Source organism: Mandrillus leucophaeus, unplaced genomic scaffold (assembly GCF_000951045.1).
Source record: "Mandrillus leucophaeus isolate KB7577 unplaced genomic scaffold, Mleu.le_1.0 Scaffold252, whole genome shotgun sequence".
NCBI lineage: Eukaryota > Metazoa > Chordata > Mammalia > Primates > Cercopithecidae > Mandrillus > Mandrillus leucophaeus.
Window position 1 is genome coordinate 571,307 of NW_012102610.1, and position 19,114 is coordinate 590,420.

General features: G+C 39.8%; 1 protein-coding gene across 2 annotated transcripts in view; it reads right to left on the minus strand.

Moving 5' to 3' along the window:
• The window catches only part of RAF1 (Raf-1 proto-oncogene, serine/threonine kinase), a 116,046-nt gene that overhangs the window by 15,086 nt on the left and 81,846 nt on the right, over window positions 1-19,114 (minus strand). Inside the window, exons 3-10 of one of the 2 annotated variants that reach the window (XM_011983596.1) lie at window positions 13,690-13,802; window positions 11,210-11,312; window positions 10,747-10,904; window positions 8,350-8,448; window positions 6,454-6,607; window positions 2,642-2,669; window positions 2,406-2,533; window positions 1,941-2,058 (exon numbers count right to left, since the gene is read on the minus strand). In XM_011983596.1, the coding sequence (XP_011838986.1) occupies window positions 1,941-2,058; window positions 2,406-2,533; window positions 2,642-2,669; window positions 6,454-6,607; window positions 8,350-8,448; window positions 10,747-10,904; window positions 11,210-11,312; window positions 13,690-13,802 (901 nt within the window). The remainder of the gene's footprint in view (window positions 1-1,940; window positions 2,059-2,405; window positions 2,534-2,641; window positions 2,670-6,453; window positions 6,608-8,349; window positions 8,449-10,746; window positions 10,905-11,209; window positions 11,313-13,689; window positions 13,803-19,114) is intronic. The other variant, XM_011983597.1, reaches the window with a different exon arrangement.

A 19,114-nucleotide genomic window follows, 5' to 3' on the forward strand; every position in this document is an offset into this window, starting at 1 on the left:
GTGCCACAGTACTCCAGTCTGGGCAACAGAACCAGATCTTGTCTCTAAATATATATAAATAAATATTCAACAATAGTATCATTTCTCTGGGACCCGGGAGGCAGCCCGGTAGTACATACTAGATGCAATTTTCTTTTTTTTCTGAGACAGGGTCTTGCCCTTTCACTCAGGTTGGAGTACAGTAGTGTGTACTCACTGTACTCAGCTCACTACAACATTCGCCTCCTGAGCTCAAGCAATCTTCCTGCCTCAGACTTCCGAGTAGCTGGGACTACAGGCGAGTGCCATCATATCCACCTAATTTTTGGTAGAGATGGGATTTCACGATGTTGCCCAGGCTGTTCTTGAACTCCTAGGCTCAAGTGATCTGCCTGCCTCAGCCTCCCAAAGTGCTGGGATTACAGGCGTGAGCCACCCTGCCCGGCCAGATGCAATTTTCAAAGGAAAAGGAATCATTCCACATGTACTTTACAAATGCTCAGTCGGGTGCCAATCCTCTTAAGGAACTAGAAATTGGTCAGATGATTAACTACAAATGGTGAAAACCCATGCATTAATGAGCATGGTAAATTACAAGTGGTAAAAACCATGCATTAAAGAACACAAGGTAAGGCTGGGCACAGTGGCTCATGCCTGTAATCCCAGCATTTTGAGAGACCCAAGAGGACTGCTTGAGTCCAGGAGTTGGAGACCAGCCTGGGCAATATAGTGAGACCTTGTCTCTACAAAATAAATAAATAAATAAAAAAATATTAGCTGTCTCTACAAAAAATAAAAAAATATATAGCTGGGCATTGTCTGGGCATAGACCTTGTCTCTACAAAAAATAAAAAAATATTAGCTGGGCATTCACCTGTGCTCCCAGCTACCTGGGAGGCTTAGGAAGGAGGATTGTTTGAGCCCAAGAATGGAAGACTGCAGTGAGCTGTGATTGTGCCACTGTACTCCAGCCTGGGCAACAGAGCAAGAATCTATCTCCAAAAAAAAAAAGAACACCAAGTACTCAAAACTGGAGGTGTTTGATATTTTCAGTACCTTGAATTTTAATACTCCATACATTTGATGCTTTTAACTTCTCTCAATCTTTGCACATTTGCACATTTATCTCTAAAGATAATTCCAGTGTCATCCAAAGTAGAAGTATAGGCACTGAGGGACTCTGTGATTTTTGCTTTATTGTAATCTGAATTTAGAAGAGATGACTTTTTGGGAACATGCAGCATTTTCAAGAAAATACCTATTATTTGCCAAAGTCCTAAAGCCAAAGGCATTAAAAACCTAACAGAGAAATGCTAAGTATGTTGCCAAAATGTTGAGTGTTGCCAAAATACACAAGCTGTAACTACAGAAGTTAAATAGTACCTTTCTTCCAAGTGACAAAGTGTTTCCATTAAAATAAGAATACTAATATTCCACACAGATTCAATAATTAAGTCTATGCCTTCCCTGTTTGATAGGGATACCCACAACTAATCCTAGGGCGGGACAAAGAGAAGTTATTTCAGGAGATTTCCAGCTTTCTTATGCCTAACTGCATGACTATGGGCAAATCAGCCCCCATTTCAATCTCTAAGGTCCTTTCCAGCTTACAGTTTTTAGAACCCAAGCTCCCTCCATAGCAGCAGACTCTTGCTCACTTAAGGAGCTTCCAAGCATGACCCATGTGCAGACTGTATTTCATCAGTTTAAAGGAGAAGCACTCCTGACATCTGATTATAGGGCTCAAGTCTTATTCACTAATTTCTAATTATCCTGGGAGCTTTATAAGAACCTAGTCTAAAAAGAATTAAGCTCAGTCTTCAAGTATAACCAAGTATTTAAGGGAGAGTACTGCTGTAAGCCCAGAAGCACTCAGTCTTCTCTTCCTCCTGGCCCCCTGAGCTGAAACTTGACTTCACACCAAAGCCCTGCAGTAAGTAAACGGAAGGCCCCAAGCTTACCGTGCCATTTGCCCTTATAAACAGTTCCAAAAGAGCCTGACCCAATCCGAGTGGACAGCATCACTTCACTGGCTTCTATTTCCCAGTAATAGCTTGAATCTCTCTGTCCACGAGGCCTCTGAAACAAGTAGAGATCATTATTATACTCCATGCAACGGTAATAATCTTTTGATAATGAGGGCATCAAAGAAAGGATCAACCCATGTCATCTGTTTCCATATCTTTTAAAGATAAACATATTAATCACAATTCCAATTTTTGTCTTTTGAGAAATACCATTTCAGTTAAAGCACTGGCAAGCTGTCTGATGCAAGTGTGCCAAAAATGACAGTGACATTTATAATCTCCTTCATTAAATATACTTTAATAGAATCCTCTCCCAAAATAAGTTAAAAGTATTCTAATTTCCAACGAGGTTTTTCTTACTGAACCCTAATTGGCAGGAGGTACGGTTTCTATACTCACAATTTTGTTTTTCTCCTGGGTCCCAGATACTGGTGCCCGCTCTCTTTGTGCTGGCATGGGTGTTTTCGGCTGTGACCAGCCTGTTGGGCTCAGATTGTTGGGGCTACTGGACAGGGCTGAAGGTGAGGCTTAATAGACAAGACAAACAGAATCCACACAAGGATAAGCCAACAGAAGATACACCGTATAAAGAAAAAAAGCCCATTATTGTTGGCTAAATGACTATGGAAAAGTACCTGATTCGCTGTGACTTCGAATTGCATCCTGAAACAGAAAAGGAAAGCTGGTCAACTCCTACACACAAAAGATTTTCTCTGGGGGAGGGAAAAGAGAAGAGAAGGATGTGCAAGAACAAAATAGTATTAAAAAACCTCTAAAAACCATAAAAATCCTAAACATACTCTAATCAACATTCCTTGATTAAATTCAGTAAGTATCAGTGGCCAGTACCTCCAAGGCTGATTTTTCATTAAATATTAGAGGGACTGGTATCAATTTTTTTGCTTTTTTTTAGATGGAGTCTTGCTCTGTCACCCAGGCTAGAGTGCAGTGGCGCAATCTCAGCTCAATGCAACCTCCACCTCCCAGGTTCAAGCGATTCTTCTGCCTCAGTCTCCCGAGTAGCTGGGATTACAGGTGTGCACCAGCATGCCTAACTAATTTTTGCATTTTTAGTCAAGACAGGGCTTTGCCATGTTGGCCAGGCTCGTCTTGAACTCCTGACCTCAGGTGATCCACCTGCCTCGGCCTCCCAAAGTGCTGGGATTACAGGTGTGAGCCACGGTGCCAAGCCTGGTATTAGTTTTTCATATATAATGAAAACCACATTCTTTTTCTCAAAAGAAAGCAATGTACACAACAAACATACTCTTTCAAGGGAAGCCAGCAAAGTTACTCTCAGCTGAGACCCTTCCAAAGATTGGGAATCTTGTTCCACTGAGGCTCAAAACTTTTTTAAAAAAGGCAGGGTGGAGAGGTGGATTCTGGGGGAAGCTCACTCTTACTCCACAAGGAGTTAGGCTAAATTAACTAGAAGTTGATTTGAAAAAGGTAAGCAGCCTACATACTTTATCCAAGCCTAAAATCACAGAAAGCTGGAAAGACACAAATCCAAGTTCAAAACCAACATTTTACATATAAGAAAACACATCTGAACAGGTAAGGAGACTTGGCAGGGTCACTTGGCAGAGCCAGGGGGTGGCAGAAATAGAACCAGAAACCATCACACATGGATCTCAGCCCTCAGCTCTTTCACCACAAAACACTGCCTTATGGGTGAATTTGGAAATTGATTACATTCTACTCATGGGAGAAAGCAAAGGCTATCTTTAGAATTTATTAGAAACTGTTTGGAAAATAGTTTAAAACACAGAGGCCTCCATGAGACCTAAACCCCAATCTAAAATTCATCACTTGGAATAGAATAGTATAATAGAATAATATAAAACCACTTGGCCCCCGTATCCTCAAAAAGGACATTTTTTGGGGGGAGGTCCTACTATTATCTTTGTGTAACTACAGTATAGACAAGATACTTGTTCCACACAACTATTACTAGAATGCTCCCACTCAATGATATTATTACAAGATAAAAAGAATCAAACCAAGCTGTTCCTCTGCTCCCAAAACATAATTCGGAATTTAACAAGAAAGCCTAGTTCTGGTTCCCAAAACTAGCTAGTCTTCAGAATTACTTGGATAGTGATTCTGACTCTGGAAAGAAGAATGACGATCCACCCCTAATCCTCAACCCAGGATTGACTGAGCATGTTCTGGAGGGGAACGTGGGAAGCCCAGGAATCTGTGTGTTTTTAAGTACAGCAGGATAACTGCCAGGTGGGCAAAACAGTGGCAAAAAATACGTGGATTTCAATAGAAGTCGGCAGCTGTAGCTTCATTATCCAAGTAATCTGTTCTTTGTTTTTAAAGCAAAGCACAATTTACTTTTATTAACCACAATTATATTCCTATGTAATAGGATATTTTCCTTAATGTCACAGTAATTTTCTTCCCTATATCCATTAAATATTCCATATTTTATTCTGTGCTAATTTCTACAGCTGGATCAATTTATCCTAGAAAGAATTTTTCTATTGTTCCTGGAATCTAAATACTCAAGAGAACTATGAATAATTTGAGACTTACAAACAATTTAAATAAATAAAGCAACAATTAGTCTACTTTTAAAATGCTGACTCATATGTGATTAAATAACAGGAATCAAAATTTACCCTGCTTCCAAAGTAAAAAATGATTTAGGCATAACAGTTGTGCTAATTCTTTTATAATAAAAACTCAAAAATTCTTGACACAATCATACATAGCTCATTACAACCTCAAACTCCTGGGCTCAAGCAATCCTCCTGCCTGAGCCTCCTGAGTAACTAGGACTGCACGTGCGCACAACCAAGCCTAGCTAATTTTCATATACCTTTTTGTAGAGGTGGGGTTTTGCTACATATAGCCCAGGCTGGTCTTGAACTCCTGGTCGCAAGTGATCTTCCCACCCAGCCAATTCTGACCTTTATTGTTCCCTGTAAGTATTACAGTGTTCATATAGGAACAAACCATTTAATAAAAGTAGCAGTAACTGGTATATTATTGTAGTATCAGGACTAATCATAATGATAAAGCCAAAATAACAAAATTAATAGCTTATACATGACCTCCTCACAACAGTGGCAGGACAATTATGTTGAAAGTGATTTGAGGTCTGAGTGAAATAAACTGTGCCTGAGGCAGCAGATGTCTACATGATGAGAGACAGCATAGTTATCTCTGATAAGCTTTCAATAAAGAATATTTATTCCAGGGTTTATCAACCAAACTGACACATTTGGTACTAATATATAAACAGAATACCAATGCTGTGAGTACCAACTAAGTCAGTCTAACATTAGTCTGGTTGGAACTGATTTAAAAAAAAAAAAACAAAAAACAAAAAACTTTTTAATGCCCTTGGCCTCAAAATCTAACTTGAGATTTTTTGTTTGTTTTTAAGGGGGATTCTTACCATGTTGTCCCAGTTGGAGTGCAGTGGCTAATCACAGGCACAATTGTAGCTCCCTACAGCCTAGAACTTCTGGGCTCCAGTGATCCTCCTGCCTTAGCCTCTGGAGTAGCTGGGACAACAGGCATACACCGCCATGCCTGGCCTAACTTAAGAAATTCATTTCACCTATCATCAATACCATATACAACATTTTTTTTTTAACTTCTATATACTCTACTGCCAAAAAAAAAAAAAGGAAAAAAGAAAACATGGAAACAAGCAACAAGAAACATAAATTTAACTTTGCAACTACTTCATTTTTGGTAGTCTACTGTCTGACAGTTTTAGCAATCCTGTTAATTACAAGAAAGCAAAAGCATGAAGAAAAATACCTACTCTTCCCCTCAAACAAAATCGTCTGGACCACGCCCTGGGAGAAGCATTCAGGCTGTTATTCTAGTCCAAAGCAATGAGAAATAAAGAAGAATAAAGAACAAAGGAAGTATTTAAGTGTATTCAGTTGTTATTAAAGATGAAGCAGAAAGCAAATTAAACCAATAGGACATAACCAAAAAGCCAAGAAAAGAAAAAGCAGTTCAAAAACACTAGCTTTGGGCACTTGGACATCTCCCTAAATACCTGCTTATTAAATCCTAGGACTCCACCCTTTTATTTCTAAATAAAATCACAAAAGTCTTCCAGAGAATCTGTAGTTCTCCATCACTGTTATTTTCTGTCCCACACCAAAATTAAACTCCTCTTTAAATATCTTAGGCACTCGTTCATTAAAAGCCTATTCAAATCTGATAATGGGAAGAGTTCAAATGTTAACATATTTTTCAGGAAATTTTAGTTCTCCACTTGAATGATATACCAACCAGACTATTCAGCCAGTCTAAAGATACTATGGATATAAAATAAACTGTAAAAGTCCAGAGACCTGAGAAAGTGTTGCAACATTCTTTGATCAGATTTGAAACCCAAAACTCTCTGAAATAAATATCACCCTCACCCCATTAATTGACTGACATTACCACCCCCAAGGGGCCCTATTACCTCAATCATCCTGCTGTCCACAGGCAGGGTGGTGCTGACCATGTGGACATTAGGTGTGGACGTCGACCTCTGCCTCTGGGAGAGGGAACCTTCAGATGAGGGACTGGAGGTGTTAAAGGTGAAGGCGTGAGGTGTAGAATACCTGTGCTGAGAACTAGGCAAGGAGGAGAAAGAAAATTCCATGATTGGCATTTAGGCTTTCATACTGGTGAAGTCTTTCAACTACCTACTTGATTAAGATGCTTAAGGGCAAACTCTACCTGTACAACCTTTGACACAATGTTTGATTCTTTCAAATACGTGACATCTAAAAATTATCTTAAGTCTGGGTGCTTTTGCATACAAAATTTGGAACAGGAAATAATATATGTATTGGGAATTCAATGAAAAGGAGAATGTATTGAAAGTTTTCTTTTTTTTAATAAAGCGCCACCCGAATACTCCAAATTTTTACATCATCTCCGGGAAAGAATAGATTAACATTTGACAACCACACTACCACTTATTAAGCTAGTTGGAACGTGCCCAGTTTAATTTAGAGACTAAATTTGAGAACTTTAAGATTTTAAACAGATAAGTAGACGTGCTGAGCATGTCTGCAAAAAGGCCAGACGTTTTCATTATTTGTTCTAAGGATTAGTTTGAGGTTTGTTCAGATTCAGTTAACATCCATGTAGGAATTAAAGGGATAAAAGGCCAGCTTTTCTAAGGGAAATTGTTCTATTGTCTTGAAAAAATGCCTTCCCACATAATTCTGTTTATGGCTTCAGAGGCCTGGTTTCTTCTAATCTTCAGAGGTAACTACAAACTCTTGGTCAGATCTGCTTTTCAAATTATCAAGAAAAATAAAAGTCATACACAAATATATATCCAGACATATGCAAATTCCTTATTCTGAGATATGCTGCCTTTAATAATTTCCATAGTAGTTTCACATTAAACATTATCTGATTACACATTGTGTGTGTGTGTGTGTGTGTGTGTGTGTATTTTTTTGAGACAGAGTCTTGCTCTGTCACCCAGGCTGGAGTGCAGTAGTGCCATCTCAGCTCACTGCCTACCAGGTTCAAGATTCTCCTGCTTCAGCCTCCCAAGTAGCTGGGCCAAGAGGCGCATATCACCACATCCAGCCAGTTTTTTGTATTTTTAGTAGAGATGGAGTTTCACCATGTTGGTTGGCCAGGCTAGTCTGGAACTCCTGACCTCAAGTGGTCCGCCCACCTCGGTCTCCCAAAGTGCTGGGATTACAGGTGTGAGCTACCATGCCTGGCCTAAAGTAAGATATTTTGGATGTAGATTTTACTTTAGGTTTCAAATTCATGTGTGTAACACTGAGCAATATGTGAACTGAACAAAACTGATTGTAAAGCTGGAAAACAGAGTAAAGACAAGTTATATGCAAACTCAGAGACACATTAGAAACAATATTTATGCTGAAAATATAACTAAATGTTTTTTAAAGACACTAGTCTATTTAAATACATGGTTTTAGCAAATGCAAGGCCATAACATGCATTTCAAAGTCAAGGGTTTTATTTTTATTGAATCACTGTATCAAGTTTTGGGACCCTTTCCATTGAGGTTGAACTCAGTACATACTGAGGAAAGTAGAATCTCAAGCTCTTTAAAATGTAATGACATATTAAGGAATATGCTACGATAACAGAAGAAACTATAGTCAAAGTCACTTTCCAGAATGTAAGATCTACAGATCCATAAAGAGAAATTTCTACATTTTGCTGTACCACCAGTATCACATTCCACAGAAGCAGCAAGGGATTTCCACATAGAGAGGAGGGAATGTGAAGAAACTCTTATTTTTTGTCTTTGAGCTTCCAACCCCACCTCCCCCCCGCAATAACTTTCTAAAAGAAAAGCTATAGGTAAAAAAATTACCTAACAGGCATCCTGGAAACAGACTCTCGCATACGACGCATAGTCAAAGAAGGTAGTGCTGGGACTCCACTATCACCAACAGTGGAATTTGGAAACAATCTAAACAAAAGCAGGGAAAGACTGGTTTTTAGGCTTACAGTAATCTTACAAAGACAATCAGCGTGCCTTGCTTTTGCAAACTCAGAGCTACTAAAACTGAACTTTTCCCAGTCACATTTTCCTCAACTGTTTTACATTACCTAGAATAAAGGGAACAATATTCCAAATAACTGGGTTTGAATGATTATTGAATGTGAATAATACTGACCTGCCAATAAACATACGGGCTCCAGTATGCTTTTTCTTTTTCTTTTTTTTTTTCTTTTTTTTTGTTGAGATGGAGTCTCGCTCTGTTGCCCAGGTTGGAGTGCAGAGGAGCAATCTTGGCTTACTGCAACCTCCGCCTCCTGGGTTCTCCTGCCTCAGCCTTCCAAGTAGCTGGGATTACAGGCACACACCACCACGCCCAGCTAATTTTTGTACTTTTAGTGGAGACAGGGTTTCACCATGTTGGCCAGTCTGGTCTCAAACTCCTGACCTCAGGTGATTCACCCGCCTCAGCCTCCCAAAGTGCTGGGATTACAGGCGTGAGCCACCACGCCCGGCCCAGTGTGCATTTCTAGGAAATACTGGTCCTATGTCTAGCTATATCAAAATAATGTTTTTCAAACTACAGTAGAACATTTTACAAACTGTGTCACATAGAGCTTTTCTGGAAACATTCCATCTTGAAAACAGATAGATAAAAAGACTAAAATAGGAGGAATAAATCACAGAAAAGTGAGTAATTAGGCACCTTCTTTCCATGAGCTGGGCACTTGTCAGCAAGCCTCATAAGAACAATGCAAGGAAGGTAATATCCCCTTTATTCAGATGCATGAACGAAAACTCAGTTGTGGTTATGGTTAATGACAACAGTGAGATTCTGACATACGTCTGTTAGACTCAGAATCTTGTGCCACCAGGTGCGGTGGCTCACACCTGTAACAACACCACTTTGGAAGGCCAAGGCGGACAGACTGCTTGAGCTCAAGAGTTCTAGACCAGCCTGGGCAACATGGTGAAACCCCGTCTCCACAAAAAATACAAAAATTAGCTAGGCATGGTGGCAAACACTTGTAGTCCCAGTTACTCAGGAGGCTGAGGTAGGAGGATTACTTGAACCCGAGGTCAAGGCTACAGTGAGCTGTGATCATGCCACTGCACTCCAGCATGTGAGACAGAGCGAGATTCTGTCTTTAAAAAAAAAAAAAAATGCTGGGTGTGGTAGCTCACGCCTGTAATCCCAGCACTTTGGGAGGCCAAGGTGGGCAGATCGCAAGGTCAAGAGATCGAGACCATACTGGCCAAGAAGGTGAAACCTCATCTCTACTAAAATTACAAAAATTAGCTGGGCGTGGTGGTGTGTGCCTATAGTCTGAGCTACTTGGGAGGCGGTGTCAGGAGAATCGCTTGAACCCGGGAGGCAGAGGTTGCAGTGAGCCGAGATCACGCCACTGCACTCCAGCCTGGCAACAGAGAGAGACTCATCTCAAAGGAAAAAAAAAAAAAAAAGGTGGTGGGGGCTGGGGGGACAAAAATAAGATAAATTTTGAAAGCTTGTGCCATTTGTGCTACTCAAGCTCTCATCACAAAATCAGTATATGACCATGAAAGCAAAAATGTTTTCAGCATGGTCTAATAATAACACTCCCTTGGTCTCTCTAGTACTATCAAAAAAGGACAAAATTTTAAACTTTTCATATCCCTAGTTACAGTTTTTAAAAGGCAGTTTGGACCATGTACTTTTAATATAAACTAAATTCTTTAATAAAATTTTATCTATATGAAATATATTGTCTCCTAACAGAAACAAGAATCTTTCAAGATTTTATATTCAAACAATTTTAATTCCAAACAACTAAGTTTTCTCCAGTTTAAAGTGAAGAAAATGGCATCAACTGTGCTTTCTGCTCTTTCTCAGTGTCAAAGGCTCATTCAGCATATTCAACAAAATGCAGAGCAGTGTCAGCAGTGTCTACTAGCAACCCTAGTAGATGATACTATTAAGAGAGAAGAGCAAAAAATCTTCTTGTTTTCATATCCTTTTGTTCTTTTCCTTACTGAATCACAGTCACAGTATGTCAATCTCAATTTGACAGATAGTAAAGTCCTACTCCTACCTCTCATTCTGGAGTATCGATGCCACCAAGCCTAGCTAGTTTCAGAATTATCACTGTTTCTAAAGTAGTTTCTGGATCACAATTCATTAAATGAGTCTAGAATCCAAACCTGCCAGTCAAAATCTACACCAAATACCCTTTAAAGTATTTATACTCCTCATCCCTATATTCCTTGAGAAAAAGAACAATGCCTTACAAGAGTTGTCTGATATTACTCCAGTCCACACACATAGTAGGTACTTTGGTGCTACAGTGCTCATGAAATTTGTAGCCACAAGTCTGACATCGAAATCCATTGAGCAGGAATTTCTGACAGATGTCACAGAAGGCAAGCTTCAGGAACGTCTTCCGAGCCTACAACAAGGACACAGGTGTAAATTATGCGGAATAAATAAAAGATGACAAAAGACAAAGTCATTTCCTCCTTGGCCTCCAAAAGAGTTTTTACAAAATGAATCGTACTTCCAACATTTACAGAATTCATAATCACAAATTGAAGTGTATCTCTGGCTAATGAAATCTAAATTGCCTTACCGTAAACAACAACATAAACAGCTTTAAACAATTCAACTATATACATACGCATATTACCTGAGAAATTTCTATTATGCCTGGCAAAGCCCTCAACATGCCAGAAAGAGAGGAGATCTGCAACTTACAAAGTTGTGTGTTGTGAGCGGAACATGATCCAGGAAATCTACTTGAAGTTCTTCCCCAATCAAAGAGGCAGCATCAGTATTCCAATCTAAGCGTGCTTTTTTACTAAAAAGAATTTTTAAAAAAAGCATAAACAGGAAATGTTTAAACAAGGTAAAAGTGCAATAGAAATAACAACAGTTACCATTTATCACATGCTATATAAATACAACTTTATTTAATCCATACAACAATAACTTATTTAATTCATACAACAAACCTTTAAGTAGGTATTATTTCTATCTGAAAAATAAGAAAACTGGGACTCTAAGAAGGTAACTTGCTGAAGGCCACAGAGCAAGTTTAAGGGCCTATGTTGGAATCTAGGTCTGCCGAACTCCAAAGCCCATGTTCTTAGAATAAAGTTTTCTATTTATTTAAAAAAATGTTTTTTGGTAGAGACAGAGTCTTGCTGTGTTGCCCAGGCTTGTCTTGAATCCTCAACCTCAAGCAGTCCTCCTGCCTCAGCCTCCCAAAGTGCTGGGATTATAGGCGTGAACCACCATGTCTGGCCAGAATAAAGTTTTATTTAAACAACGATATATAACAATCTCACGATAAAGTCAATATACATTAAATTGGAATTTGTAACATTAAAATCTTACAAAAATCCCCAAATCCTGTAAAATGGATTATAAATATTGCTGCAGTACAAAATTTAGTCTTCAGTAGCCTATTTCAATCTACATAAATATAAAGGAACCACAAATGAAAAATGTACTTTTCTATTAATAACAGACTCAAATCTGTAGTTATAGGGTCCTATAAGTCAATGAGAAACTTAGAACTGTCTTTTAAAATCTATTCTGAAACCACACTTTCTCTGCCTACAGTATAAATAAGATAAAAAAACAGATACATATAAGTAAAAATCAATGCCCAATTCCTTTCTCATGTTGTATCCAGTTAATCTAGCCCATTTTCCAAAGGAAGAATATTCTCAGGTAAAGAGAATAACATGTACAGCACCATTCAAGCCTCTTCATCATCTACCAGAAGCCTAGTCAAGCCATTTTTCTCAATATCCAACAGTAAATAATACACTCATTAACATAATTACCTATACAGCACCTGGCAAACTCCCTATAATTCCAAAGGACTATTTTGCCCTTATGAAGAGAGGGAGGACAAGCCTTATCTTCTCATCAATCTGCAGACTGATCCTAATGACAATCTGCTCTCTGTCCTGGAGACTCCAGAGTAGCTCCAAACTAGTGCAGCCTTGGATGAGAGCAGACCAAGCCCTCCCTGTCTCAGAATCTCTCTAGTCCTTAAGGACCACTATGGATTGGCTTAGGGACCCAACCTGGGCTACATTCAGCAAAAGTTAACATCTGCTTCAAAGATTTGCACTTCAACAAACGCCTCCTAAATTGAGAATTACACTCACCCTTTTGAGTAGATTCATTCCCTGGGCTATTCTCTCAAACTGGAGAACTCTTTGAAACATGAAAAAATGTAAGCTAAAGATGAATAATGTAATTGACCCTTTCCAAGAAGAGGGTAAAAAAAGAACCCTTTAAAGGTTTCCCTATATTTTGGGGGTGGAGGGAATAGTGGATAATGGATAATTACAGACAGCTCTGCTGCTTTGAGGTATTACTCCTAGCCTTTGAGGGGATGCCTCTATCTTGTCACCACCATTAGGAATAGGATAAACTATGAATCTTCCCTGAAGCAGAAATGCTTCTGCATCTTTAAACAATCTATTAAACAGCAGGGATTAGGACACATTTAACTGAACAACAACAACAAAAAAAATTAGTGAATGAGAAAAGTCAATCTCCCGAGGATAGCATTCTTTATATATATAATAATGCACTTTCTGAGTGCGCAGTCTATATAATGCATTACAGTAAACACAGTAAACACAAAGAAAAATCTTTGCCTCAAAAAACATAGCATCTAACATTACCGTTTCCGTCCATGGAAACATTATCAATACCTAACATACGTTTTTTTTTGTTTGTTTCTTTTTTGTTTTTAACAGATAGGATCTTGCTCCAGCCCAGGCTGGAGTCCAGTGGCACAATCATGACTCACTGCAGCCTCAAAGCCCTGGACTCAAGCAATCTTCTCACCTTAACATTTCGAACAGCTAGGATTACAGGGCCGCACCACCATGCCTGGCTAGTTTTTAAAATTTTTTTGTAGAGATGGGCCTTCACTATGTGCCCACGCTGGTCTTGAACTCCTGGCCTCAAGCAACACTCTTGCCTCAGTTTCCCAAAGTGTTAAAATTACAGGTATTGGACTTTTCAAGAGAATGTCCAAGCAATAATTTCAATTTCTTAATACCTATTTTTCTGAATTATCTCTTTATAAAGGCATAGAAATATACAACATTCTATAGGAAGCTAGTACAATTTAATACAAACATAGCTATTTGAAGCTAGAAGATCCTTACTAGTCTGAAGAAGTCAATTGACTTTTGAGCTCTTACCCTTTGTGTTCATGGAGAAGTCTGAACACTGCACAGCACTCTGGTTGAAGGCCCCTCACCTTGAGTGCTTTCATAAGGCAGTCATGCAAGCTCATTCCATTTCGTACATTGACCTACAAACAAAGGATCACCTTTAGGACCAACATAGGCTGCAGCACCCCTTGGAAAGGTGGGCACAGAAATAAACGCACCAGTCTATAAAGGTGCAGGCAAATTTATGACAGCATTGCTTGTGATGGCACACGCACACACACATATATGAAACAACCTGAATGTACAGCAATAGGTAAGTACTTGAATGAAGTGTGAGACATCTGTATTATGTCACATTATGCAGCTATTATATTACTTATAATGACCTGGATGGAGAGGAGTCCATGATATATTAATTGGGGGAAAATATCCTTCAGAATAATAGAGTAAGATTATTTTAAAGATGAAGAGCCCAGGCACGGTGGCTCACACCTGTAATCTCAGCACTTTGGGAAGCCCAAGGCAGGTGGATCACCTGAGGTCAGGAGTTCGAGACCAGCCTGGCCAACACAGTGATCCCGTCTCTACTAAAAATACAAAAATTAGCCAGGCATGGTGGTGGACACCTGTAATCTCAGCTACTCATGAGGCTGAGGCAGGAGAATTGCTGGAACCCAGGAGGGAGGATGCAGTGAGCTGAGATCACGCCATTGCACTTCAGCCTGGATGACAAGAGTGAGACTCTGTCTCAAAAAAAAAAAAAAAGGTGAAGAAATTTGTATGTTACATGAGTGCGGAAAGATTTGCACTTAGCTGTTCATATCAAGAGATAGTGGTTAAGAAAGAGAAAATGACGGCCGGGTGCGGTGGCTCAAGCATGTAATCCCAGCACTTTGGGAGGCCGAGACGGGTGGATCACGAGGTCAGGAGATCGAGACCATCCTGGCTAACATGGTGAAACCCCGTCTCTACTAAAAAATACAAAAAACTAGCCGGGCGAGGTGGCGAGCGCCTGTAGTCCCAGTTACTCAGGAGGCCGAGGCAGGAGAATGGCGTGAACCCGGGAGGCGGAGCTTGCTGTGAGCTGAGATCCGGCCACTGCACTCCAGCTTGGGCGACAGAGCGAGACTCTGTCTCAAAAAAAAAAAAAGACAGAGAAAATGATAAACTTTTCCTTTACATGTCTCTAATTTTGTGTGATTAGATGTATACACATGTATGTTCATTAGATTCATTAAAGAGGAAATAAGCCAATCTGCTCTACAAACAAACATGAGTTTTTATGATCAAAATTTGTACTTCAACTTATTTCAACAAAAATGACTAATCATTCTAACAAAAATTCCATCTCACAAGTACTTAACACTAGTGAAGGCAAAGCAGGAAGTGGAAGATATAGAACTCCAGCCCTGCTGTAGGGACAAACACCAATCTTAGTTTAAATATATGTGCATACCATACCAAGCAGCCTTAGTGGCACATACTTCTCTATATTTCCCTGTACTCAACCCTCAAAAAGCGAGGCAGGTACTCAGAACCCTATTGGGAAGTGTGAGTGCCCAGGACACTCACAATTAATGGCAGCTGTAAAATAATTTGAACTAAAATTTCAGAGTTTTAATAAAAGTCCTCCATGTGTTAACTTCAAAGCCAAGAGTTAATCAAAAGTAAAGTAACTAGAGTCAGTATGGCCAGCAAGGAGGGCAAAACATACATCTGCAGTGCTTGTTAACTTCTTACAGCAAAGTTCCTCCTCTGAAAGTGTTAACAGCTTACAGCAGCCAGCCAACCCCTTCCCCAGAAGGTGGTGAGTGTATGCATATATTTACCTATGCGAATACATGGGGAGGGGAAAGGAAGCAAAGCAGGGCTCCAAAAGGCCCAAAGTGTTCTTAATCTTGGCTCTTACTCCAGGCACCTCAATGCCAATCCAGCCAACCTTCTCCAGCTGGTTTACAACAGAAAAAAGTCTTAAGAAACAGGACATAGGTATCTGGGCCCTCCTAGTTACCAGGCTCCAAACCAGGGTATAGTATTTGGATGCAAAGCAGAGAAAACAATCTAGGAAAGAAGGAAATGCATGTGAGCCTAAAGAATTTGAAAAATATCAGACAGGGGCAACGTAAGAAGTTTTTCACAAGGCTTTATTTTGCTATCACCAGGGACTGATGGGGACTTATCTGCCCAGTAATCATTATTTGAAGCCCAAAGATGGACTCCACATTCAGAGTACAGTGTAGAAGAATTTGAACTTGTAACAGATTAGCTCAGAAGGTGATGGGAGTGGGGGAGGAATATTTTCTGGGAGGATCAATCATCTGGGAGAAAGGAAAAGATTTTCCAAATGAAAAAAGTTCCTTTGGAGTTTGTGATAGCCTCCTTAGCTACCGATGGTTTTTCCTCTCTTTCAGAGATGTGGAAGAAAGCAAAGGTCATGAACAACAGGGTAAGGGGAAACCAACTGATTCTTCAAATACATAGAAGATTGATCATAGGAAACCTCTGAGGAAAAGAAATGGGGATACAGGGGCAGGGGTCACCCAAGACTTCTGGCTCATATGAATGCTTTACCTATTTAAAAATAAATAAAATTAGCATTCTTTAAAAGTTCCTTGTACATACCAAAATAGTTCAGACAAATGATATCCGGGATTTGTGTCAAAACATTGGGAAAGGAGTGGATGAAAACACAGATTAAGCAGGACTGCCATGGTTAGCTAAGTGTTGAAAGTGGGTAAGTTGTACATCAGATTTGTTATTCTGTCTACGTGGGGGGGGCGGGGGGGGTGTATAAAATCTGTATTATATATACTGAGACAGGGTCTTGCTCTGTCATCTAGGCTGCAATACAATGGCATGATCATGACTCATGTAACCTTGACCACCCCGGTTCAAGTGATCCTCCTGCCTCAGTCTCAGCTGGGACCACAGATGGGCAGCACCACCCTTTGTTTTTTTTGTTTTTGTTTTGTTTTGTTTTGTTTTTGTAGAGACAAGAGCTCACTATATTGCCCAGGCTGGTCTCAAACTCCTGGGCTCGTCAGCCTCCCAAAGTGCTGGGATTACAGGGAAGAGCCTCTGCACCCAGTCTGTATATATTTTTTAATGTCCCAAAATAAGTTTATTTTAAAAGTTTCTTGACGCAGTGATACCCACCAATTTCCAGCTTTTCAGAAACAAAACAAGTAAGCTATACTGATCTGAACTATGAAGACACTAAGAATGAGGAAAACGAAGAGTAATAAACACACACTAACAGAATCATGACCTGCACCAAATACTGTATAACAATGTTTTCTAAGCTATAAAGTGATATCTGTTATATTATCAGTCTTCATTAAATCATAATTCAAGCTGGACAGTTCTTTAAATATCGTCTAATCCAGTCAGGTTCCCAAATGTAGCTGGCATTAGAATCCTCAGAGAAGCTTGTGAAAACATAGATTCCATCTACTTGTCCAACACATCCAAGGATTCTGATTCAGTTAGTATGGAATAAAGCCCATTCATACAGAACGAATCTGTATTTTAACCTGCTGGTCAGCTGATTCTAACAGTAGTGGTCCTCGGCTCCAGTCAATCACTCATCTAATAATAATTAGAAGCAGTAGCAGCAGCAACAATAGCAGCAACAGCGGCAGGAGGAAGTCAAAGAGGTACATGTTTAGAAAATAAAAATTAGAAGAAACATTCAAAAACCTAATTATCACATCTAAAATTATTTAAATCAGATACACGTCCTCTGTCTCATTCTCCTCTTTACAGCCCTCTATGGATACATGCTGTAATCAGCTAAATAATTTCTAGAACCCACTGAGTGATTATGAGAGTAATTCTGGGTTCAGGAAGTGAAGCAACCTGGGGAGGAGTAAAAACAGCTGACTGATGGTACTGGCCTAAGTGACTCTTCCCTCCTCTACTGCTTTCCTGAAGCTCGGTGCCTGGTGAAAGCAGCTAGTTCTTTCACAGTTAGTACATCTTTACCCAAAGAAATAGGCAAAACTAACCTAGGCTACAACCTTCTCATAAGCTGTAGGAGAAGTCAAGCTTGGTTTCCAACCACTAGCTGTGCTCAAATGGAGGTGATCAAGGACTACATAGATGTTTAAAAAGCTAAGAAATAGTCACAGCAGCCAGGCATGGTGGCTCACGTCTGTAATCCCAGCACTTTGAGAAGGTGAGCCAGGCAGATCACAAGGTCAGGAGTTTGAGACCAGCCTTGCCAACATGGTGAAACCCCACCTCTACCAAAAATACAAAGAAATTAGCCAGATGGGGTGGCGGGTGCCTGTAATCCCAGCTACTTGGGAGGCTGAGGCAAGGAGAATCACTTGAACCTGGGAGGAGGAGGTTGCAGTGAGCCGAGATCAGGCACTCCAGCCCAGGTGACAGTGAGAGCCTCTATCTAAAAAAAATATATAATCATCATCATCATAGCTACCACTTCACTAATGAATCAGTCACTGTACTAAGTACAAGCCTCATTTCATAAAGGTCAGGAAACAGGCTCAAAAAAGTACAAAACTTGTTTAAATGATATAGCTAATAAAAGGCAATGCAAGGATGTAAATTGGGGTTTTCTTCTTTTAAAGGTTCATACACTTAATCACTATGCCACATTAAGTTTCCCAGCCTGCTGGGCAAACCGGTAGCAGATGGGGATGGAGAAGATAGTCTCAATAACACTCTGAAGAAGCACCAAATGGTCTTCAACTTCTCATAACACACACTTCCTATATCTGACTTCTCAATTTAGGGTCAGAAAGAAAATTAATGAGAAACAGTAGGTAAAATTACTTTGCAAACAAAAGACCACTATTCAGATATAGGGGATTATTACTACTTATTTTGCCAGCCATAAAATTTTCATTTTTAGAGAGACAAAGATAAACTTACTCAAACTTTAATTGGACTTTTGAGTTTTGCCTTCAGTTCAAAATGCACCTAAGTATTCAACACTATACTGGGGAGGCTCCTTAGGTTCACAAAAAAAGTATAAACAATTTATTAACAAATTGGGAAGAGTGGAACTGTTACAAGCAAACAGAGAAAACTCTGGACTGGGGTTCCCTACCTCAGAACCTTGCTTCACCTGACTATACGGTATAAACACAATGCACTGATTTTACACAAAGAACAGAGGATGGGAGAGGAAGAGGCATGGAAGTTTCTGAACTCAAGTTCTCTGAACAGTTCCACTAAGCAAAACCAATACAATTTCACTTTTCTGTTTTGGCTAGGTGGTTGGTTTTGTTTTATCCATAATAGTAGAAATTTTTTTTTTTTCTTTGAGAAGGGGTCTGGCTCTCTGTCACCCAGGCTGGGGTGAAGCGGTGCGGTCTCAGCTCACTGTGACCTTTGCCTCCTGGGCTCAAGCCATCCTCCCACCTCAGCCTCCTGAGTACCGAGTAGCTGGGACTACAGATGCGTGCCACCACGCCTGGCTACGTTT